The sequence below is a fragment of the Gymnoscopelus braueri genome, assembly GCF_963280865.1.
Source record: "Gymnoscopelus braueri genome assembly, chromosome: 12".
Lineage (NCBI taxonomy): Eukaryota > Metazoa > Chordata > Actinopteri > Myctophiformes > Myctophidae > Gymnoscopelus > Gymnoscopelus braueri.
Window position 1 is genome coordinate 29458497 of NC_137614.1, and position 25571 is coordinate 29484067.

At 43.4% G+C, this 25571-nt stretch overlaps 1 protein-coding gene across 3 annotated transcripts in view; it reads left to right on the forward strand.

The window, feature by feature from the left end:
- The window catches only part of LOC308096277 (collagen alpha-1(XX) chain-like), a 47285-nt gene that overhangs the window by 18670 nt on the left and 3044 nt on the right, over positions 1-25571 (forward strand). For all 3 annotated transcript variants that reach the window (XM_080443661.1, XM_080443660.1, XM_080443662.1), the window contains 33 exons: positions 1141-1308; positions 1981-2100; positions 2334-2498; positions 3440-3598; positions 6198-6373; positions 6729-6858; positions 7156-7301; positions 8185-8314; positions 8952-9091; positions 9554-9680; positions 11802-11941; positions 12792-12924; positions 14141-14286; positions 14456-14585; positions 14755-14871; positions 15154-15300; positions 15630-15683; positions 16200-16238; positions 16570-16708; positions 17255-17397; positions 17922-18031; positions 19643-19801; positions 20025-20102; positions 21766-21852; positions 22110-22163; positions 22605-22700; positions 23112-23165; positions 23748-23801; positions 23946-23999; positions 24267-24338; positions 24423-24458; positions 24855-24921; positions 25054-25242. In XM_080443661.1, coding sequence (XP_080299787.1) covers positions 1141-1308; positions 1981-2100; positions 2334-2498; positions 3440-3598; positions 6198-6373; positions 6729-6858; positions 7156-7301; positions 8185-8314; positions 8952-9091; positions 9554-9680; positions 11802-11941; positions 12792-12924; positions 14141-14286; positions 14456-14585; positions 14755-14871; positions 15154-15300; positions 15630-15683; positions 16200-16238; positions 16570-16708; positions 17255-17397; positions 17922-18031; positions 19643-19801; positions 20025-20102; positions 21766-21852; positions 22110-22163; positions 22605-22700; positions 23112-23165; positions 23748-23801; positions 23946-23999; positions 24267-24338; positions 24423-24458; positions 24855-24921; positions 25054-25242 — 3759 coding nt within the window. The remainder of the gene's footprint in view (positions 1-1140; positions 1309-1980; positions 2101-2333; positions 2499-3439; positions 3599-6197; positions 6374-6728; positions 6859-7155; positions 7302-8184; positions 8315-8951; positions 9092-9553; positions 9681-11801; positions 11942-12791; positions 12925-14140; positions 14287-14455; positions 14586-14754; positions 14872-15153; positions 15301-15629; positions 15684-16199; positions 16239-16569; positions 16709-17254; positions 17398-17921; positions 18032-19642; positions 19802-20024; positions 20103-21765; positions 21853-22109; positions 22164-22604; positions 22701-23111; positions 23166-23747; positions 23802-23945; positions 24000-24266; positions 24339-24422; positions 24459-24854; positions 24922-25053; positions 25243-25571) is intronic.

A 25571-nucleotide genomic window follows, 5' to 3' on the forward strand; every position in this document is an offset into this window, starting at 1 on the left:
TACTTTTTATTCCACTACAGTTATTTAACATCTTTAGTTACTTTGCAGATTTATATTATTCATATAAAACATACATTAACTGATATATTATGATGTATTCTTATAGGTTAAGCTAAGTGATAAGTCAGCCCCACCTTTACCAGCTGTGACATTACAATGATGATTAATGTATTACTAATTTCAATCCAATAATATGATTGTGAAATGGGCCATTCTGCATTGTACCGTAATACTGTAATTATATTTTGAACGCAAAACATTTTGAATGCAGGACCGTTGCTTTCTACATTGTGGTATTGCTACTTTTACTTAAGTAAAGAGTGCTCCATCCACCACTGCCCACATCCATTTTCCACAAGTGACTTCCTACAGTAGTTATCATATATCTGTGTGTTTTATGTTGCTATGGACACATGGTCCATTAACCTCACTCCGTCAAATGGAAGAAGCTTGCGACACACATTTTGTTTCACAGCGTACTTGCATCTGAGACTCCGGGCGCAGAATCGATGACAGACGGAGTTTCATTTTTTCAAGGTACTAGGCAGGTGATTGGATGATCCCGCCCCTAGCAGCCGCTGATTGGTTCGTATGCGCAGCGGTTCGGGCAGCTTTACTCTGTGAGCAATCCCAGACCCTCCTTCCTGAAACCAAATGCAATGCAATGCATGAGATTTCCGGAGGGAGGGGGTGTTTACCAGGCTAATGGTCCATAGCAACATTTAAAAAATAACATACAAATACAAAGACTAACAAAGGCGGACATAGTCCACATGAAATCATAAATTCATATACAGGCTGACACGCCAATGGTTCCATAGTTTAGAGACAAACCTGACTGAACTTAATATAGGGTTAGTCAGAATAAAATGTATGCTGTTGGCAGAATCAGACAGCCTACACATACATTTGTACATGAGGTTCCGCAGCACAGCGGAGCAGGTGGGTACACCGATACTGACAAACATTTGGCTTGCTCTGCTGCATCGTGGCACTTTAAGCATGCAGTCTCATGCCATCATTATGCCACATTGAGTTTCAGCATACTGCTCTTTCTGTAGCGCCGCCACAAGTGGGCAGTATACATAGGTGTGTTTGTGCATTGTTTGCTTGTTCATTTGTGGGTGAACGTGTTGACAGGCGGCTCCACGAGGAGGCCGTTTGAGTGCGACAGCGACGCAGCAGCTGACGTGGTGCTGCTGGTGGACGGCTCGTGGAGCATCGGGCGCACCAACTTCAGGCGGGTACGTGACTTCCTGGAGGGCCTGGTCACCCCCTTCCACATCGGACCCAGTCACATCCAGTTTGGTGAGTTGCAGCAGTAGATGTCATGTGCGAGTTTGGATATGTTTTTGTCCTCATCCAGGGGATCCAGTGTTCATTCATTTAACTATGAGTGTACAATTGGAACCAAGTGGTAACGTAAGGGTTCATTTGGTTCCATTTGTACTCTTTTGAAGTTACAAATGGATAAATTAACACTGTGCTGGTGCTTTGGCTATTATAATTGGAGCTATCTAAGCTACATTAAGCTTTTGACGAGCTATCCTGCTACACGATGAAAACAAATTTTATTCACTTAATTAAAGCTACATCATTCTGAAAGTATTGAAGCTGCCTTACTGTAAAATGTACGCCATTAATTTGAAGTTAAGCTACTGCCCAACACTGGTGACACACCTGATCTTGCTTTTATAAGTAATGTATTGTGACTGTAAATATCCTGTTATTACAGTGGTTGCTCATTTGGCTGGTCATGTCAGAAAGCTGTCATTTCCATCTCTCTCTCTGCATTTCACTGTTTCTGTTCTTTGTTATATTCGCCATAAAATGGTGTGTGTGTGTGTGCGTGTGTGTGTGTGTGTGTGTGTGTGTGTGTGTGTGTGTGTGTGTGTGTGTGTGTGTGTGTGTGTGTGCGTGTGTGTGTGTGTGTGTGTGTGTGTGTGTGTGTGTGTGTGTGTGTGTGTGTGTTGGTCCCAGCCCTGACTCAGTACAGTGGAGACCCCCGTACAGAATGGCAGCTCAACAACTTCACCACCAAAGACCAGCTACTAGAAGCAGTACGAAACTTCCGATACAAGGGAGGAAACACTTTCACAGGTAAATATACTGTACAGTAGTGCTTTGTTCATTCATACAAACATTCTGCTGCTACTCTATCTGTGTGTGTGTACGCATGCGTGTGTGCGTGTGTCTCCACTCTGCACACATTTCTGGACATTTGTGTGTGTTTGAGAGTATGTTCACTTGCCCGTGTGTGTGTGTGTATACATATTTCTGTACATTACAATGTGATTGTTTGAGTTCCAAATACATGTGTGTGTGTCTTCCAGGCCAGGCGCTGATTCACGTCATGGAGGAGAACATGAGGGCGGAGTCAGGTGCCCGGTCTGACACGCCTCTCTTCCTGGTTCTTCTGACTGACGGGAAATCTCAGGATGACGCGGTCGCCGCCGCCAGCCGGCTGAAGAACGCCGGTGTGGAGATCATGGCTGTAGGTGAGACAGAGAGAAGGGAGGGTGGTGTGGGCCGTTGTGGTGCCACCGGGTTGGCCGGGCGCTCCAGCAAACTCCATCTTTGAGGGGGTCCCCAGCAAAACGAACAGTTGAACTACTTTAACCCTATTTTATTCTTGAGCTTGTGGAGCGCCTAGTTTCTAAACATTTTGAAAATGTTTGAAAATGTTTGAAAATTTTTGAATAATTTTGAAATGCTTTGACACAAACACAAACCTCTCTTATGGGAACCTGTGGCACAATTCTTTTCCAGTCTGCAGCCAAATACCTTTCGGGGGCATTGACATGACACATTGAGAACCATTGTGCTAGAGACGCCTGCTGGTTGGTTGGGGTGCCTGTTGTGGGCAGGGGATCTGGCGGAGATGACTATTTATTATTTATTATTTATTATTTATTATTTATTATGTATTATTTATTATTTATTATTTATTATTTATTATTTATTATTTATTATTTATTATTTATTATTTATTATTTATTATTTATTATTTATTATTTATTTATCACTCACTGTACAAGCAGTGAAATATGTTATGCACATTTTGCTAACAATATATAACAAGAAGATATAATACTGTGTATGAAGTATAACCACTTAAACCCTCTAGAAATAGTCCACTGGACCTGAGTTGGCTCTGTACTTGGACCGCTTTTTTCCATCTACACCAAATCTCTTCACCAAAAATAGCTGATCTACAAGCATAGCAGCTCTACAAGTCTACTTGTAGAGCTGCTATGTTTGGTTGGTCGGCTGCCATGTTAAGTGGTCAGATGGGTGGGCCAAAAACTCTTTCATGATTTTCAAGAGGGCCCTGATTCCAAAAAGGTTGAGAAGCACTGATATATGGCTTAACTGGTTAATAACACAGTTAGTATGAACATGTCTTGAAATGGTGAATTATCCTCTGTTTGTTACTCAGGTGTAAAGAATGCTGATGAGGCCGAGTTGAGGCAAGTGGCGTCTGAGCCTCTGGAGCTGAACGTCTACAACGTTAACGACTTCCCTCTGCTCAGCAAGCTGGTGGCGCGGCTCGTCCACATTCTCTGTGGCAAGATAGAGGACCGCAACATCGCCAAACGTAAGAACAATTTTCATCTGGTAGAAAGGGGAGAAGTCAGTCCACTCCCATTATTATTATTTTTCTTACTGAGGTGAACATAAGCAAATCTGAACAGGAGAGATAGTGTAGGTGAGATACTGTGGGAAGAAGACGTGAAGATTTGGGGAGGTTGAAGACCAGATGTGTCACGGCATTTCTGGATCAGTTCAAGGTGTTCTTGAGGTGTAAACCTAAGAAAAGTCCAGGCCCAGACAATATAGGTGGCCGTCTGCTTACTGTCTGTGCAGAACAGCTAGGCCCTATTTTCTATTTTATTTTTCAGCTGTCTCTTACTCAGCAGAAGGTGCCATCTTTATGGAAGCGATCCATTGTGGTGCCGGTTGCCAAGGGTCCTCGTCCCAAAGCTCTCAATGACTTCAGGCCTGTGGCCTTAACCTCTTTGGTTATGAAGTCATTTGAGAGGCTTGTTAAGGATGAGCTCTTGGCAAAAACTGAGTGTTGCCTGGACCCCTTGCAATTTGCATACAGGGCTAAGAGAGGAGTGTCCGATGCTACCATCACCTTACTGAACCTTCTATTTTCACACCTGGAAGTTAGCAAAACACATGCTAGGCTGCTTTTTGTTGACTTCTCATCAGCCTTTAACACTATTCAGCCACACATACTAGTTGAAAAATTAGTTAACAACTTTGGCTTAGATTCAGGTATTATTGGTTGGGTTCTTGATTTTCTCACAAATAGAACCCAGAGGGTACGGGTGAATGGTAAATTGTCTGGAGAACTAACATCATCCACCGGCTCACCCCAAGGTTGTGTTCTTTCCCCACTCTTGTACATCCTGTATACAAATGATTGTAGGAGTCAACATGACAATAGACACATTGTTAAATTTGCAGATGATTCTGTGATTGTTAGTCTTTTGAGTGCTAGTGAAGCCAGTCATGGCCCAGTTGTAGATGACTTTATTTCTTGGTGTGAAGATGCATTCCTACAACTGAATGTCACAAAGACTAAAGACATGTGTATTGATTTTAGACGATCTCCACCAGCTCCTCAGAGTAGTGTCATAAATGGCCAGACAGTGGATTTGGTAACCACTTATAAATATCTCGGCTCCATTATTGACGATCGTCTGAAATTTGACTTCAATACTGAAATGGTGTGTAAGAAAGGTCAACAGCGCCTCTTCTGTTTAAGGAAGCTAGCCAAATTTCAGGTGGACAAGTCACTGATGATTTTATTCTACAGAGCTTTCATAGAGTCTGTTATTTCATTTGCTGCCATTTGTTGGTATGGAAACCTTGGCATTAAACAGAAAAATGCCCTTAACAGGGTTGTGAGGGGGGCCAGCAAGATTGTGGGGGCACAATTTAGCTGTCTGAGTCATATATATGACCAGCAGGTGCTTAAGAAAGCATCTTCTATTATGGCAGACAGCTCTCACCCCCTAAATCCTGAATATGAATTCTTGCCTTCCGGCCAAAGGTTAAAGACCCCTGTAGCTAAAAACAATAGGTACAAATTCTCATTTGTACCTACTTCTATTCGTGCCATCAATAACAGCAGCAGGAGGAGGTAGCTATGAGTAGCTATTATTATCTGGATCTTGTGATTATGTCTATGTCTATGTGTGTCTTGTGTATGTATGTTTACTGTGTGTTGGAGTTTCTTACTTTCTCACTATCTGCTGTAACATAAGTTGCCCAATTTGGGACATAATAAACTTGAACTTGAACTTGAACTTGAACTTGAAGGGGTTTGAGTGAGCATGCAGTCAAGCCTGGAGATGACCGAGACTTGGACAAGGAACTGCACAGACCTCTTGGTGAGGAACGGTCTGATCCTCTGGATGTTGAAAAGCGTAAATCTACAGGATCGAGTGATCGCTGAAATATATGCCTTGAAGGACAACTGACTGCCCAGGACCACTCCCAGGCTCTTGACAGTTGGAACCAGAGCTACCAGGGTGTTGTTGATGGAAATGGAAAGATTGTGCAGTCGGCAGGACTTTCCAAGGGAAAAAGATCAGTCTTGTCTCAGCCGATGTACAATGAATCACCTCATTCAATGGAAAGGAATTACATCCAAATGAGCTTGAGGTGGTGGGAAGACATCAACTGTGAGATGTCAGTTAGGCATGCAGAGATGTGCTCTTCAACCTGTGAGGCAGAGTCCGGGGGGTATTTACATCACATGTACATACCTGCTATCACATACGCTATCTGTATACATGTATATCTTTATTTATCTTTTTTTGTTTATTTAACTTGTTTCTATTCCATGTTTCTTTCTCTTTTCTCTCATTCTACCCCTATCCTCTCTCTTCTCATGGAATACTACAAAATGTGTGCGCACGAAGAAAGAAAAACAATTTCACCCACTTCTTTACAACTGTAAACCTGTGATTTGACAATAAAGCTGATTCTGATAGTGAGGATAGACTGTGAGCAAGACATACAGTCTGCTCAACAATTACTCACACACTTCACTTAACACCATCACTTAACAGTGCATTCTATGATTTCATCCCTCATCCCTCGATCATGTGCACAGTAGCGCAGCTAGTTTAACATGTCATTATAGAAGACATACTGATCCAGTGTCGCCATCCCTCCAGGAATGGAACCTAGGCCTACGGTAGATCCAGTCCTGTCTTACCCCAGTCCCACTGACCTGCGCTTCTCAGAGCTGGGCTCCAGGGAGGTCAGGCTGCACTGGACCGGCCCTGCTAGCCTGTCTGTTCAGCAGTACAGAGTGGTCTTCCACAGCTCTGAGGGACAGAGTCCACAGGAGGTCAGTCTGAGGGGCAAACAACCAACTCAACCAAAGAACTGATTAACTGTGCTAATGTCTTTGTTTCCCCACTGATCACTAGCTTTTTTGAGGGTTTTATTTGAATTAGCAAAGACAAATGATGTGTCATAATATGCACTATTGTCTTTCTAACTCTGTGTGTGTGTGTGTGTGTGTGTGTGTGTGTGTGTGTGTGTGTGTGTGTGTGTGTGTGTGTGTGTGTGTGTGTGTGTGTGTGTGTGTGTGTGTGTGTGTGTGTGTGTGTGTGTGTGTGTGTGTGTGTGTGTGTGTGTGCGTGCGTGCGTGCGTGCGTGCGTGTGCGCGTGTGTGTGTGTGTGCACGTCTGTTTCTGCAGGTGGTAGTGGCTGGGTCAACCTCCAGCGTGCTGCTAACAGGTCTGTCCTCTCAGACTCTGTACCATGTGTCCATCTTTCCTGTGTATGAAGACAACGTTGGCCAGCCACTCCGAGGAACTGTCACCACACGTAAGAGACACAATGACATTGTCCCTCTGTACAGAGGGATGATGTAACCAGCCATTATTTGCCCTGGGTGAGGGCACTGATTAAAGGACCGAGAGAGTGATAGGCTGCATAACAGTTATCTGCTATCAACTGTACGGCAATAGCTGACAATCTTGCCATCATTATTCTAAATATTGTTCTTTGTTGTCTGTTTACTAAGCCCAGTTTCACTCTACTTCTCTCATCTCGTTCTTCCCTTCCTTTCCTTTCACCACTTCATACCTTCCACTCTCTTTTGTTCTTTCCTTGTCCCATTAGTGTCACTGGCCACACCCGACGATCTGGAGGTGACGCCCTCCTCTCCCAGCAGCCTGCGGGTGAGTTGGGGCGCGGCAGCCGGAGCCACTCAGTACATGATCCTCTATTCAGCTCTCAGCCATGGGGAGCCTGATGACGCCAAGGAGGTGAGGAGTTTACAGTGTGGCTATATGGCTCAGTGCATTGGTTATATGTGTACTGTGTGTGTGTGTGTGTGTACTGTGTGTGTGTGTGTGTGTGTGTGTGTGTGTGTGTGTGTGTGTGTGTGTGTGTGTGTGTGTGTGTGTGTGTGTGTGTGTGTGTGTGTGTGTGTGTGTGTGTGTGTGTGTGTGTGTGTGTGTGTGTGTGTGTGTGTGTGTGTGTGTGTGTGTGTGTGTGTGTGTGTGTGTGTGCGTGCGTGCGTGCGTGCGTGCGTGCGTGCGTGCGTGCGTGCGTGCGTGCGTGCGTGCGTCCGTGCGAGGTGCATGTAGCGCATTCAAATGAAAAGGGGAAATAAATGATTTGCATGCTATAGTTTGAGAGTGTTTCTCTGCATGCGTTGCGGCATCCTGATGAAACTCCTCAATGTCAGGTGAAAAGAAGCAGCTGGCGACATCACATGTATTGAACGAGACACATATGGTTGTCTATACCCTCCCGAAGAACAAGAGTAGGGGTTGGCAGTGACAGGGACTACATGGGGGTATTTGGGAATTGGAATAAAGACTAAATAGGAACAAAAACGCTCTCTTTGTGCAAGGAACAGAATTATAGATTAACAATCTTTCAACAGTCTTGTTGCACCTCTTATTCTGTTGATCCATGTAATCTTTCCCACTCCCCATTTCTTATGCTACGCGATGGCACGAGTTTTAAACTCATAATTCTGCAGTCAAGGTCTACAAGATCTACAAATATCATGTTTTAAAATGAACTTGGGTATCAAAGCATGAGACAAACATTTATCCTGGAATCTCAGCCTCTGGGATTCCCCCTGTTCCCATCCGTATCCACATGTGGGTTACATGCTTTTCTTTTCTGTGGCTGTAGGTGAAGTTCGGTGCTGATCAGACAGTGGTGGAGCTGGGAGGACTGGTGCCGGCCACAGACTACTCTGTCACTCTGTATGCCCTGTACGACGAGGACCCCAGCGACCCGGTCACCGCCATCGCCACTACGTGTAGGGTGACCTCTGCTGCATCATTAGTGATTAACCCATTAAAACCGGGAACGCATCTGTGTAACCACTTGAACCATTATTCTATACTTTGGCTATTTTCCTTGTGCAATTTGTAACTCAAATCTTTGCTTCTGGGGGTCCCTGGAACTAAACATTTTCAGATGAGGGGGGTCAGCGGCCAAATACATATAATTTTGGAGGTCCTTGACATGAAAAAGTTTGAGAACCACTGATAAACATAGGTTTTTCAGAAAACTGTTAGGATTTAGAAGACATTTTGCAGAATCAGAACCTCAGGCCTTAATGGGTTAACCCTGAGTGACAACAGCACTATACAAGAGACGTGTGAAGATGGAACTGACCTCTCTATGTTACTTTTGCTCTTTCCTTGTGTTATTGTCACATTGCCCTCTTTGCAACACTTTCTCCTCCCTTGCCCGATTGCTCCCTTATCACACTCCTGACATGTCGTCTGCCCCTCTCTTTCCTCACTTCCCACCCTTCCTCCATAATTCTTCTTACCTTTTGCTGCCCTGCTTCCTCTTGGCTCTGTCCTGCCCTCCTCTGTGGACCCCTACCATCGCTCCATCCTTTTCATGAGCGGAACACTCATCTGTCACCCTCTCCCCCCCCGCAGTCCCCCTGCCTCCCCCGCTGAGCGTGCAGTTCCCCATGGTCACCCACAGCATGCTGAGGGTCAGCTGGGTGCCGGGGGCCGTCGACGTCCCTGGACACCGAATCATCTGCAGCACCAACCACGGCAGTGACGTCAAGCAGGTGACCTCACAACTAACCATTATATTCATCATCCATTCATCTGTCTATTATTCTTTCGATTATTCAATTAATCTGTGATTAATCACTAGACAATAACATTTTGAGATTCATCGTCAGACGTCAAACCAAATAAATGTCTTGCTTCTTGTATATAAATTAAACATTTAAATACAATTTGATCGTTTAACCCCTACTCACTACTACACTTCTGTTACAAAAAGAACCGTGTTCCTCAAAGAACTTTTCAGGGATTGAAAACAAAACCCATAAATGTTCAAAAGTGACCCAAAACTACGTTTTCTTTTTTACGCTAGAGGTCAAATAAACGTCTATAGTCTGCCATCAACTTGATTATTTTGCAAGTTCACAGATTTGTAAAATGAAACGACTTACTGATCATTTATGTTTTGGTCTCACTCAAAGTGTTGTTATGCTGTTGTATTCATTGGACTCCTCTTCCAGGTGGAGGTGACAGGGGTGAACTCAGTGCTGGTCCAGAACCTGTCCTCTCTGTCCAGATACCTGGTGTCTGTCCAGTCCCTTTACCCACAAGGCCTGTCTGCACCCCTCACCAGTAACGTCACCACATGTAAGACACATAAGCACACAGTGGGACCGTGGAGGCTGCTGATGTGGGAAGCACATTGCAGATAAGGCACCACAGAGTAAACATTTATTTAACTTTAAATGTGCTCTATGAATAAAGTTAAATGTAACCAAATGGGCATGCTGTGTTCACACTGGCAGCTCCACAGCTACAGACTGCCATTCATTTTCAATGGAAGCCAGCGACATGAAGATACAAAGCGAAAACACAATTCCTGCTTGTAATAGGGGAAAACTAATTGTTATTTCTTATTTTTAACATCAGCCTTTATATTTTCCTGTATATTTCTTTCGCTCGTCGGACGCATATTTGACGTCAATCAGCATGTTGATCAAAACTTCAACAGCGACTCGGCGACTGATATGCTGCCAGTGTGAACACAGCATAAGAGTTACAAATGGATAAATGAACACTATCTGGTCTAAAGCAGAGGCACGTGCACTGGTGTAGGCTGTGAGTTTTGTGCTAATCTCCAGCAGCTGATGATTGTTAAAGGAGCACTTCACCCCTGGAAGAAGTTCCAGGGGTGACCACAGGGGGGACCACAGGGGGACCACAGCGTATCACTGCCTATAACTTCAACTCCCAGAATGCTTTGGTGCCTTGTGGCAGGGGAGGTTCCATGTGGGTGTGATCTCCAACAATAACATCCAAACAGCATGCCAGTGTCGCCATGTCTGCTTATTATAAGCGGCTTCTTTCTAAAATGTAGTTGATATTTGGGCTTGTTTCCAAATGTTTTGATTGCTGTTTAAACCAGTGGTTCTCAAACATGTTCATGTATTTTTCCACAGACCCCCATCTGAAATTATAATTTGTGGCAGGGAGCCCCTAACAAATATGTGTCAAAAATATTCCACATTTTGAAAAGCAAATAAAAATATTTTGCAAAAAATCCACATTTTGGACTTTTTCCCCCTCAAGATTTTTTTGTAAATAGCAGATCTACAAGCTCACAATGGGTTGCGAAGCGTTGTGAGCTTGTAGATCAGCAATTTTCAAATATATAATATCCCATGTCTAGGTAAAGTGCTCTTGGCATAGTTATTTTTCTTTTGGGCTTGTTTTCATAGACCTGGCTGCTTATTTCTCTCACAATATCTGGCAACACTGGCTGTCCTCGCAAACGTTCATCTAGTTACATATTATGTCCAAGGATTCGTTAGTGATGTCATATCACTGGGACATATAAGTATCTTCATGCAGTTTCACTTCCGTGTCGCATAGTATTGACATCACTGTCACATCCTTGGTATTATGATCCTAGCCTTTCGTGACGGTGTTTGTTTACCAGCGCTGCTACTCCACGCTGTATTTTTTTTTTCAAGCTTGCGCTTATGAAACACTACACAGGATTATTATTTCATGTCAACATTCAAGTACAACTATCAGAAGATAACTCAGGTAAAGTAATGCCTCACTGCAAGGGCCGCTGGCCGCAGCTAATGGGAGTGGCCGAGTGGCGAAAGAAGGTTGAACAAAGTGTTACGGACACCCCATTGGGGCTGTCTTTTGAGATGGTCTGACTGAGACACGCCGAGACATGTAGTGCGGAAAGGAATGAGACCAATCTCTCATGATGCAAATAACGTCACGAATATTGCGAAGATTACTAGATATCTAAAAACACAGATTATTAAAAAAAAAAACCCAGGATCTTGTTTCTTGACTCCTAAACTTCATTAAAAGACCGAAAACTTCTTCCAGGGGTGAAGTGCTCCTTTAAAGACCCCAGGATTCAGTCAAATGGAATAATTATAATTTCTGCAGATTATGTTTGAAGTCTGTTTCCTTGCAGTGTTCATATACTTGTGTCTTCTGAAGTATTTTTTCCTGATAGGTTTAGGTTTATTTGTCATTTTTATGGTTCACATGAAATCAAAATGTGTTGAGCAAGATTATCAGTGCACAATACATAAATAAACAGTTCAAATCAATCATAGAACTCATGTTAACTCAATCATATAAATAAGTTAAAAATGGATTCTTCCATAACATGCCAAGACATGGCACCTGTTGAAACTCAGATTTTTTTTTTTTTGTTATTTACTTTTGTTCTACCGCCACGCAAAATGATATGAGGTTGTCTCCCTTCTCTGGCAGTGAGGGTTCCGTCTCCCTCTGACTTCAGGGTGACCAACTTCTCTGGCAGTGACATCACGGTGCGCTGGGAGGCTGCCGCTGATGATGTTGTCTCTTACCTCATCAAATGGATCTCTCTCAGCGGAGGAGATCTTAGACAGGTAGGGATGGATAGATGGACGGATGGATGAACGGATGGATGGATGGATGGATGGCTGGATGGATCAAGGTCACGGTCAAGGTAAACTTGATTGTCCACAAGGGAAATTTGGCTCGGGCTTCCACCCCTGCTGCAGCCCCAAAAACGTACAAAAAACATATTGTGATGGATGGGCAGACAAGTAAATAGCCGATCTACAAGCTTATCGGCTACTTTTGCACGAGCCTCTTGTACAACGAAGTGGGACATTCATTTACGAAATAATTGAAATATGGAGATGCAAGGTTTCTGCCCGACAGCAACGATATGATATGTGTCATGGACATTCCACAGCATGCTTCGAATGTTTGTAATGAACACTGATGAGATCAATCAATGAAGATTAATACACAACTACTCTTGGCCTGGCCCGGGTTTATGATGCAAGCATGGGAGAGCTTGGGATTGATGAGACACGTGAGAGTGTCTCTCAGTTACAACAGAGAGGTGATTAGTTACAACAGTTTTTAGACATTCTCTCACACATAAGGCTTATTGTTATAATGGCCTTGCTGCAGTGGAATGCTCTGCCACTAGACACACATAAGAGAAGAGAGAACTAACTCAACAAAAGACTGCAAAGGAAACATACTGAGCACAGCAAAAATAATTTAGTTGCAATTTTCCCATCACAATGGAGGAGTGAGTGAATGGTTGGTTGGATGAATTAATTAATAGATGGATGGATAATGGAAAGGTAGGTACGTGGATGCATAGCTGAATGCACAGATAGAACATTAAACATGCATGTTATTGTAGAAATGTATGCGTGCAGTACAGCAGATCCAGGCTCCTCTCTCTCTGTGTTCCAGCTGAGGATGGGTGGTGACAGTGAAGGGGCTCTGCTGGAGGGGGTGGAGGACGATAAAGAGTATCAGATCTCTCTGTCTGCCCTGTACGCTGACGGAGCACAGAGTGAAGCTGTGGCTACACGCTACAGCACCCGTGAGTGACGCTCACTCACACACGCACACACACACACACACACACACACAGACGCACACGCACACACACGCGCACGCACACACGCACGCACACACACACACACACACACACACACGCGCACACGCACACACACACACACACACACACACACACACACACACACACACACACACACACACACACACACACACACACCGTTCGTGTAGACCAGCGATTCTCAAATATTTTGTCATGTCAAGGATCCCCGAATATTTTTTTGGGCCGCAGACCCCCATATGAAAAGATGAAAAGAGAGAATGATCTGAATTGTCATTCTTATACAGTACATTCATACACTCATTGGATTACCTTTATAGTTAAATGTAATGTACCACTTTCAACCTGGTGTATTTTTTGCATGTCATAGGCAAAGAAAGCGTGCTGTGAGCTTGTAGATCGGCTATTTTACTGTATATATTTTAGAAATAGGGCTTAAATGGTTAATCTGTTCCTCACTTTGCTGGGGACCCCCTGGAACCCCCTCAAGGACCCCTATGTTCCCTGGACCCCACTTTGAGAACCACTGATGTAGACAATAATATCGTTCCTCTGTTCTGTGTCTGTGGGGGTTTCGTGAAATGTTTTCATTAACAACGCATGATCTTGTAAGTAACACTGTTATGTTTCACACGCTAATCAAAATCATATTCATGCTGAAATTGGGGGATGGAGGGGCTCTGGTGCGACAATTAACACCTGTGATTAATTAAATAATTATTAAATAACACAGTCTCAATGACAACACTTCGGTTTTTGGCAGCAGCGACAAGTGTTAACAAACTGTACATGTGCATGTTTTCACAGTAACACACAAACGCACTCTCATGCACAGACACATGCACTCTCTCTCTCTCTCTCTCTCTCTCTTTGGCTCTCTCAATCTCATTATCTCTTGTGAAAGTACTTCTATAAATACACACATCACCTGTTATTACCTCCTTAGAACTCAGTGATTTTCCTTTGCCCTCACACCATATCAATCACTATTTGTGTTACTGCCAGACAGTGATGATGTAAGATATGTCTCTCACAAGGCGAAGATAAAAACAGAAATAGCAGATCCAGAACAACATACATACATACAGTATGTCCCCCCAACAGTGAGTCTCTGCCCTCTCTCTCTCTCTCTCTCTCTCTCTCTCTCTCTCTCTCTCTCTCTGTGTTTTTAACCCTACAGTGTCTGGCGGGGGGCCGTCCAGCGTGTCCATCTCAGACGAGACAGCGGTCAGCCTGCTGGTCAGCTGGGTTCCCCCAAACGCTCATGTCCTGCAGTACCGCGTGTCCCACACCGCACTGACTGGAGCCGACACCCAGGAGAGCACGGTGAGGGGACCAGTGGTGGACAGTAATGAAGTACATTTACTTGTGTACTGTACTTAAGTACTGTCTTTGTATCTGTACTTTACTTGAGTTTGAGTGTTTGTATTTTTGGATACTGACGAATGCCTTACATAAAGTTCTGACACGGACAGGGTGTGTTTGTTTTCTTCAGGTGTTGGTCGCAGGCAGTGAAAGACGGGTGGAGCTCCAGTCGTTGCTGCCAGACACTCGCTACAGTGTTCTGGTAACCGCTGAGTACCGCAACAGAGAGGGAGGCAGCAGTTCTGCTCAGGGCAAAACCAGTGAGTCCAACACAGTCATGGTGGTTAATCAATACTGGCATCTCAACCTTTGGATTTGGTTCAAATCTGTCCTCAAAGCTGTCCTCATAACTATGTGTGTTCATCACTGTGTCTCTGTCTGTGTGTTCATCACTGTGTCTCTGTCTGTGTGTCCCGCGTGTCTCTCCAGCCAGTCTGCGTGTGAGCAGTGTGAGTGTGGTGCGGTCAGACCACTCCAGTATCTGTGTGTCCTGGAGACCAGTGTCAGCCGTCAGTGGATACCGCCTTGTCATCCAGTCTGTCAAAGGTAGAGTCTTTCATAAACCACTCAAGCCCTATATACTTAATCGTACAATGAATAGCGATAATAGCAGATCTACAGGCTCAAGAGCTTGTGAGCTTGTGCCAGTACATTCTGGGAGCTAAATGCACTGAACATGCCTCTGCAAACTAATTTCACTGATGAGACTTTAGCTGGCTAATTACCAATGCTTGTTTTTGTGTGTGTGTGTGTGTTTGTGTGTGTGTGCATGTGCGTGTGCGCGTGCGTGACGTGTGCGTCTCCACTCGTGTGTGTCTGTGAACCCAGACAAACAGCAGAAGGAGGAAATGGTGGATGAGTCGAGCAGCAGTCACTGTTTCACCCATCTGGAAGCAGAAACCGTGTACCGCATCAGTGTGCACTCCCGTCTTGGCTCAGCAGAGGGCGCCGCCGTATCCATTTTGCATCCTACAGGTCAGACAGGGGGTCACTGTAAATGCCATCACAAATATGAATCCACATTTAGATGGTATATAAGTAGTCTCGTGTCGTTTCATGAAGGTTAAATAACATTTCTTAATTATGTATGAGCTATGGAAGCTACATTTTGTGACAAATTATGAAATACATTCATAAGTTTGTCGAAAAAGTGCAAAGTGGAATAGTGGGTGAAAATTAGGATTTCTTGCCCACGTGAACCTGTATACTAAAAAATGATCAACATTTCAAGAGTTTGTATGTGTAGACTGTGGTTTACATTTACTGTCTATGGTTGTGACTGCTTTGATTTGTGCTGTTCACAGCTACGGCTGTGAGAATTCCGATCCACCCCAGAATGCACCCGATCCACAACGAAGGTGACTCAGTCATATTGTGTTTGTATGTTTGCGATACAGAAATTAGTGACCTGCAAAGGGACACCATCAGTTAATCCTAATCATTATAAAGTGTGACATTCACAAACTTATGGAGGTATGATTTCCGTCTAAAGCCACTGGTTCTTGTTGTGGTTGCTTTGTTTCTGTTGGATCCAGACATGAGAAGAAAAGCACAGCTTGTTCTAATGGCTCTGGCTATCCTGGATGTGCGCATCCTGGATCCCCTAAACCTAAAACCTGATTTGTACAACAGTGTCTCACACCAAAAATAGCCTCGCTAATAGCTATTTTTGATGCTCGTAAACCATTGTACAAGTTATCACACACTTATAGTATGTAAAGCGACTTTGAGTATTTAGAAAAGTGCTATATAAATGTCAGGTATTATTATTTCAGGTATTAAGTTGTACAAGGAGTGTAAATTGGCTTAAACTGGGCGCTGGGCTGAATATGTTTTTCTTCTCACTGATGCAACACTGCTCTCTTGTGTTCCAGTCTGTCCTGAGGTCACCATCAGAAACAGCATTGTCAAAGGTGAAGCAAAAATCCACTTTCTAAATATTTTTTTATTTCATTCATGGAAATGTTCAAGAAAAAAAAAAGAATGTAATAATATATATTCAATAATTGCAAAAGAATTACAGCTGCTGTTTTTTTGTTGGAGCGTTGTGGGCACCTCAAGTAGAAAGTTGTTCAACATTTGCAGAAGAGTGCAACTCATCATTGTCACTTTGTTTGACGGCCTATCAAAATTGTGGGAGTAAACATTTTAATTAAAAAAGACTTCTCGTGGACGCAGCTCTTTAGGAGGTCATTGGGATTGGGCCCATGTCTTACTGTGTGTACTGTACATGTGCTGTCCCAGGGTTCGACATGATGGAGGCGTTTGGTCTGACTCAGAGGGCTCACTCCTCAGTGGAGGGTGTTGCTGCAGAACCCTTTGTCTTCAACACCTTACCTACCTACACTCTTTACAGAGATGTCCAACTCACACAGAGCACTAGGTGAGACACACACACACACGCACACGCACACGCACACGCACACGCACACGCACACGCACACGCACACACACACACACACACACACACACACACACGTAGGGGTCCATTTAGTTACATTTGTACAGTGTACACTCCCAGAGTTAGAAATGGATAATTTAACACTGTATATCTTTAACTCCTGTCTTTCAATGTTCCTATATGCAGTGATTTCAGTGTAAGCGCCCAGCCATTCTATATATACCCTGCAGCAGTTTCAATTTCCTCCTGGCCAAGCCAGATGCACTGAGGAGGATTCAAACCCCTAGTCTCTGCGGTGGTGGGCAGATACTTTACCCCAGTCTGCGGCACCTGAGTGCTCTCATGCCATACTTAAATCCCCCATCACTGTTCTCCTCATATTTTCATCACACCCTCTCATCTCAAGCTTCATCCATCCCCTCCTTTTCTCTGTCGGCCATCTCTCTCCCCCAGAGAGCTATTATTTCTAATTGAACAAGGGGTGTAATGATGATCAGGTAATCTGTCCGTCCGTCCACCCTCCTCCAGGTTCATCCACCCAGCGGGCTTCTCTCCAGAGCACACCATCAGCATTGCTTTCCGCATGCTGCAGGAGACGCCCAGGGAGCCGTTCGCCCTCTGGCAGCTCACTGACAACGACTTCCAGCCCAAGATGGGTGTGGTGCTGGACCGTGAGTCAAACCATGCTCTTACATCTTTTTTTTCCTTTTTTTAAAAGATATTTTTGGGCTTTTCTGCCTTTTATTGATAGTATATAGTGAAGAAGGACAGGAAACAGGGAGTTAGAGACAGGGAGTGACATGCAGCAATGGTCGTCTGGATTGGGATACAAACCCGTGACGCGCTAGGCCAGCGGGCTCCCACCATGCCCTTACATCTTATATACTGTAAATGCTGTACATCTAACATGTGAACACTCTTTTTACTGTACGATGTCAAGCCCCATTAGCATTTCACACAAAGTGAGACATGTACTGGACTGGACATCACGCAGTCCAGTCCACGCAGTGATGTCCAGTACAGTACTGTATGTCAACGCAGGAAATACAAGTACAAAAAAGAAAGTTGTGCAACTTTCTGTACAAATGAAATTATATAAAACATGTACAGTAGACAAAAGTAGGGAGTGAATGGTGGAAGGCTAGGAACCCTAGTTTATATTCTGATTAATTTCCTGTCTTTGTGCTCCCCTCAGCCACGACCAAACATCTGGTATACTTCAGTCTGGACTACAGAGGAGAGGTTCAGGAGCTGACCTTCGACCAGACGGAAGTTCACAAGCTGTTCTATGGCAGCTTCCACAAGGTGACAGAGTATACAAGCTAGAACAAGGGGAGGAGGCCATGGAACCAATGTGTTTTCAAATCAGACGGGCCAGAGCTTTGCAGGGGGTGTGTGGAGAGACATGAGGTGGAAGGGACAGTCAGTCGTATAAGAAGAACATGAGGTTATTAGTTAAACGTTTGCCACATTTATTCTATATTAGTTTGCCTAAATCCAACATACAAATTGTGAAACGAGGGTCACTTCTTATTTTCAGTTTCTATTATTACTGCTTTACGACTGCACGCTCTGGTGCTCATTCATCTGTATAACGATTGTGACACATTGTCTGTTCATGAGGAAGAGACCTTGGTGGACCTGACGCTCCTTTTACTGTCTGTCTGTCTCTCTCTCTCTTTCTCTCTGTTGCAATTTGGCTGATGTAATAGGCATTTTAAGCATAGAGGAAGCTGATACAGGCATTGTTATCTGCATTTGAGTATGAACAAATTATATTTTTAGACTGATGTTGACTTTTTAGATTGATGCTGAACTGTAGCTTCCTGCATTTGAGTAGTTACATTTATAACACTTGGTCATGTAGCATTTTCTTGGCATGTTAACCATTTAAATAGAAATACACATAAACACATTCAGGTCTGTTGTTACTATGTCACTGGAAAGGGGGAGGCGGGAGTGGACTACATAGAATGTATCTTTATAAGCAGGAAGCAGCGCATGGGAAATGAAATAAAACAAGAAGGATCAGATAAGTGGAGGGAGGCGAGCAAAGAGGTTGTTCTGTGGCCAATGACAGAAAGGTCACTCGGAGGAGAGAAAAAAGTCTCTTAAATTAAACATTTTACCCAGGGACTGAGTGTTCTCATGTACTGTGCACTCAGGCACATGTATGAATATATGTATGAAAAAAGCTAATACACCAGTGGTGTTCGCTACATGATTGATAGTTTGGAACCAAATGGGCCCTTATGGGGACTGTAACTCAGAGAGTGTACAAGTTAACGCCTTTTGTACACTTAGAAGTGCATCTGTAGATGAATCAGAATCAGAATCAGAATCAGTTTTATTGTCACATCACAGGTTTACAAGGTAAAAAAGTGGGTGAAATTCTTTTTTGTACATCGTTCCCATCGCAACGTTAGTTTCCATAGAAAGAAGAGGTGCATCCACAGGTCACAGGTAATGAGAGAAGAAAAAAAAATACTTTTCATCAGTACCAGCAAGTGTGAGTAGAATCATGATAGAGTGGAGTTGCATCAGGCACTGCTGGAGGTGATGAAGACGAGGGCACATGCCCATCCAGTCCTTTATATTAGAACTTTGAAGGTGAGCAGCAGCACAAAGCAGGAAAGCACTGATTAAAAGAGATGAGAAAATGATTTATAAAATACAGGTGTAACAGAAAAGGGATGAGATGAGATAGGAACCAGTGCTAAATAAAGGCTTTGCATCATATACGCTGCTTTTCAAATCAACATAAATAAATAATACAGACATATTAGAAAAAAGTAGTACCAAAGTAGTACCAAATACACTTAAGCCATTATCATATCAAATCACATTTGAAATCTATGGCAATGCAAGGGTTTTGTCTACGCACTGATGAATCCATTCCATTTCTCTGATTGGCAGATTCACCTGTCCGTCAGTCAGGTGAGCGTGTCCCTGTCTGTGGACTGTCAGCGTGTAGCCGAGAGGCCCGCCCGCCCGCCAGGCGCTGTACCCACTGACGGCTTTGAGATGCTGGGGAAGCTGGTGAAAACTAGAGGCCCCAACAGTGGATCTGCTCCGGTACATTACATTCTATTCTAATCTATTGTTTTCATTAACTATTCTACACAGTACAAATCCTCAGTGTTATGTTATTGTACACAGTAAAAATACTCAGTGTTATGTTATTCTATTTCTCAGTTATAGATTGATGCACACATTTCTCTCCTTCACACTGTTGCCATCTTCTTGTCCCCCACCCTGTGTGAATGACCTTTGTCCCTGTCCTCTCTCTCACATCCAGTTCCAGCTGCAGTCGTTTGAGATCGTCTGTAACATCACCTGGTCCTTAGAGGACACCTGCTGTGACCTGCCTGGTCTGGTCAGTCCCTTCAGCTGTCCTTATTCGTCTATCTTATGTACCTTTCTTTTCATATTTAGGCGACAAATGAATGTGTAAAGGTGACCAGATTTCATTCTAGCGTGGTTGAACCTACCTAGTGATGATCGTGCAGTGGTGGGAGTTTATATTAAATGATAATGCTGATAATAATGCTTCATTTATAAATCGTTGAACGACAAAGTATAAATCAAGCTTATAGCTACAAGAGGAAGCTGTACTGTATTGGACAGGGGAGCCCTGTTGACATTTGCCCTCATTTATCAACAGAGCGTATAAACCGGCTTATATTTTTCCATATATTCGGCCGTACACCAACGTCAAAGTCACATTTATCAACGAATCCTACACAGCCAATCCTAGCGTACATTGGGTCGGAGCCTTGATCAATGTCACGGCTGAAACCGAGCGTCATTTAAATAACACGCCCTTAAATATTCTCGAAACGCCCTGATTTTACAACATGGAGAACCAGAATACGACCAAATAAAGCATGGGAAGCCAAAAGAGTTTCGCCGGCTCGCCTCGCTGCCTATCAAGTCACACACGCACACGCACACGCCTCTCTCTCTCTCACACACACATACACACACACGCCCAACTGTGTCTTTCATGTAATCCGCAGCGGTACAATCTTTGTCACGTAGGCTTGTAGCCTACATAAATGACATATTATGATACCAATCACATCGCCATGAATGGGGTTTGTATATTAATTTATTTAACCCATACCGAGCAGTGCACAAGCAGTCATGTAGGATATTCCCCGTGAGACTCGGACGGGCGGCAGTGATCCCGTGCTGCCACGTTAATAAGAGATTCGATCGTCGGGTTTATATCCTTAACCCAGCCAGGTTGTGTAGCCTACATAACTCTCTATGACATAACTCCATAACATAGGGAGCTACTGTAAGTTTGTAGACCTCACTGTCCATGAAAAGATGGTCGGGGCTCCCGAAAATGCTCTCGCAGAAGCGCTCGTATATTTTGAAAATAGCAGATCTACAAGCTCACAACGCGTCGGGATGGGACCTGTTGTGAGCTTGTAGATCTGCTATTTTCAAATAGCCAATGCAGCCAGATCTGCAAGCTTAACCGAATGACTGTTAAAGCAGTTTGTTTAAATTACTTTATAAAATGTTATATTTTCACAGGGATTATTTATTAGTGTAGATATACATTTAGGAGTGGATTATGTGTCCAGATGCCTGTCAGACAGTCAGACAATGCTGCTCCGCAGGTCTAGAATGGAATAAAGGGGCGCAGCCAAAGTCAACAACTGCTATCGACCAGACGTGAGATCTCAGCGTACGGTAGGATGAAGCCAACGTCAGGATATATTGATAAATGCCGAAAGTTGCGGTGATCTCGCCGTACACCCATTATTTGGTCTGCGCCACGTTGATAAATGAGGGCCCTTGTGTCTATAACCTATATTTAATAATTAACCCTATTTTATAGTTTGTTGCATAACGGTGTCGCACAAGAGTAGCCAATCTACAAGCTCACATTAGCACACGTTAGCATTTGATCCTATAACAGAGTTTGTAGATGTGCTATAGTCACTATTTAATTCTTTGACATTTTTTGAAAATCTTATCGCCTATAAAATGACATGTCCTGTTGTGACTGTTGCCTGCCACAGAGGGATGACGAGGGCTGTCCTGCTCCAGCGTACGCCTGCACCTGTTCCTCCAGCGTCCCTGGCGCCCCTGGTCCCCTCGGACCTGTTGTAAGTCCCCCAGACATTTCATGTCGTCTAAAGCACCGCTATCAAGCATGGTGGTAAAATTATCACATGTTATATTTGCTGCTATGTAACTTGTTTTACTTGGAATATCGTTTTTGCACAAGCACATAAAACTAGAATCAGACTACACCCCCTATGAACTCTTACATTACTATACCTTTTGTTTCCCTGTTGATCTCTTCTTCTGTATTCTTATCCGTTTGTTTGTTTGTTTGTTTGTTTGTTTGTTTGTTTTCCAGGGCAGACCAGGTCCCCGTGGTGAGAAGGGCGAGAAGGGAGAGCAAGGCCATAAGGTCAGACGTCATCAATTTGTTTTTTCAACCTTGAACTTTTTTTTAACCAAACAGTTGGCTTAAAAAGCTGCAATGCGTAACTTCTACGTCCTACCCAGGATCCCTACAAGGTCCCTAAATGCCAAAATGTCTACTGTTGAGCTACTGTAATACAAAAAAATATATATATATTGCGCTTTTGAGCTTCATACAGTACCACTTGTCAACCAGTAGTTGTCCTACCCGACCACAGTATCTAAAGGTCTAAATGGAAGAGCAGGGAGACTAACTACAACCGCATAGTTGTGTTAGTTAATATTGTATTAACATACTCTACCATTAATATTGGACAAAACTCAAAAGAACATTTTATTCACCAAAAAGTTATGGAATTATGATTTAGAACTACAGCCTGGAAACCTGTGTTAATGCATGAGAGTGGATTGTGTCTTTGTGTGGCAGGGAGAGGTAGGTCCGTCAGGAACGACTGGGGGTGACGGCGGCCTGGGGCCCTTAGGGAACAGAGGACCTCGGGGGATGACTGTCCAGGGCAAAGTGGTGAGTAACTCTTTCCCTCATAACACAAGATTAACCACTATACATACTTATACAGCGAATAGCGACACGATGTGAGCTTGTAAACCGGCTATTTTTTTGCCTATGATGACATTCCCAAAACAGGGAATGCCAGGTTGAAATTGGATCAAATAAGTGGCTACTGCTCTGCTGAATTCTGAGTTACTAGTATAACACAGCATTGGCTCACCAATTCCTCTGGGGTGCAGCAGCAGCTAAAGCATTCAAAAGGACATGTACAGTGATGGGGTATGGACCCAAGTGCATCTCTTGCACAGACATAATCCCACATACTGTTACTTTGCAACGCGCTTGCATTTGAAAAGTCAATACATGTGAATGACTCGTTTGTTTTCTGTGGCTTGTGCAGTACATGTTCTCTGCTGTTTCTAGGGACCCCCTGGTGCAACAGGAGAGAAAGGAGAGCCTGGAAAACCAGGTGTCCAGGTGGGTTAAGAGTCAAATTATGCCATTATGCAAAATTATGCCATTAATACAATAAAATGTTTTTGTTTATTCATTTTGTTTTTCTTGACCACACATGTTAAGAATGTAATTCAAAGATTGCATGTTATTTAGACAGATGCTAGGTTCGTTTTTTACCTGGTATCCTAGTTTATTGAGGCTCTGCACTGTTTCTTTGCATTTGCATTGCATGTATGTGATTAGTTACCTTGCGTAGTCGCTCTGGATAAGATAAGAGCGTCTGCTAAATGCCTAAATTCTAAATTGTACTTTGTTTCCGCAAGGAGTATGCTTCAGCCTCAAGCCCGATTCATACTTCATTATGGCATCACGTGATGAAAATAGCCAACCTACAAGCTCACAACGCGTCACAGATGCAATGCGTTAGGAGCTTGTAGGTCTGCTATTTCCGACACGTGACGCTGTTGTGCAACAGAGCATAAATTAAGCTTTAACACTCTTTCTATCTCTTCCCATGCGATCCCTACCTCCTGTATCCCTCCCTCTCTCTGTTGATCCTCTGTCTCTCTATCATCCTCTCTATTTCTTTCTCTCTCTCTCTAGGGTATACCTGGTCCTCCAGGTCCAATAGGGGAAGAGGGGATTCCCGGTCCCAAGGTACTGTAAGATGGCTGGTCCCAGTCAGTGGTTTGCGACACAATAATACCTGTTATTCTTTATCCTGTTTATTCTCAGTGGCTGTGATCCCAGCAGTCTCCTTCATCTTCTTCTGTTCTTATATCTCTGGGACGCATTTTGCAGGGCATTAGGGGTACAGAAGGTAACATCGGCCCATCCGGTACCACTGGACTCAGGGTAGGATATTCATTATAATTCATTACAAGAAAGTTTGAAAGTATGTTTTTATTATGTTAATCTAAAAAACTTTGTTAATTGAAAAGTTATGATACCCACTCAGTACACACAGTATCAAATGGACCTTCACATTTGCGCACTCTTTTAGTTGAATGAACACTGAGGATTCTATTCAGCATTCAGCATAATCCTGTTCACCTCGTGAGTTCTTTTTTTCAATTGTTTAATTTGTTCTCCATCCATCCATCCATCATTATGTGTGTAAAGGGTTTCCAGGGAATACCAGGACATCCAGGGCCTTCAGGGGAGAGGGGTTATCTGGGACCCGTTGGACCTACGGTAGGAACCAAAGCACAGACAGTGTCATTTGTCATATTTATCGCCACAGTTTTCACAGATTTCTTTCCTTTTTCTTATACACAGGGTCTGTCAGGTAATAAGGGAGAAAGAGGGGAGAAGGTGAGTTTTTTGTGATTCAAACAATTAAACCACCTTTCAGCCCAGAAATGTTTTCTTGAAACATCGAGACAGACAGCATTGAGAGATTAACTAAAAATCAGCTGTAAATTGTTTTTTTTCTCTGGTGGTTAATACTTTTATTACAGTATTAACCACTTAAGCCCTATTTTATAATCCAGCTATTCAGAAATAGCCTATCTACAATCTCACTATACGCATTGCAGCGCATTGTGAGCTTCTATTTAAAAAAACCTTTAGTCAGCTTTTTTATTTAAAAAATTCTGAAAATGTTTGAACATTTTCGCCTATAATGACATACACAAAATTGGGACACCAGGTTGAAATTAGTAAAAAAAACAAAAAACATAGTGACTCTCCACTGATGATGTGTTACAGGGAGAACCCCAGTCTATGGCCGTGATCTTCCAGATGGTGACACAGGCCTGTGAGCAACTAGTGCATAGTAAGTACTCTCTCTCTCTCTCTCGCTCTCTTTCTGACTAAAAAACAACACACATCCTGAGTGTTAATTTAACTCTAAATAAACACTGATGATATTACTGCACATAAACACAAGCATTTTCTTGTGTTTCAGATGAGGTTTTAAAGCTGGACTTGTTCCTTAACGAGATAAGCCGTAAGCCAGTTCCTATTGAGGAGCCAGTGGGGCCGCCAGGAGAACCAGGCATACCAGGGGGCAAGGGCGCACCTGGCCTCAGGGGCAACCAAGGGCGTGTTGGTGCAAGGGGGAGAACTGGGAGGGCTGGATACCCAGGAGAACAGGGCAAGGCTTTATTCTATAGACTGTGAACTGAACAGACTTTACTTGATTAAGATAATCAATAGAAAACATGGTTTCACATATTTAATGTACTTGTAATGTTTAATTTGATCATTTCCAGGATAAAATATATAAAATGAATTATGTTTTTCAACAATTCAAAGCTTGCAGAGGTCTGCAGTGATACTTCTTAAAGTTGCAATCCGTAACTTTCATGTCCTACCTGGGATTTGGGCCTGGGTCCCCCATGCTGAGCTAATACGGAAAGCCCATTTGGGCAGAGGATAGATTGCGTTTTGAGCTTCATGCAATACCACTTGTCTAAATTGCTC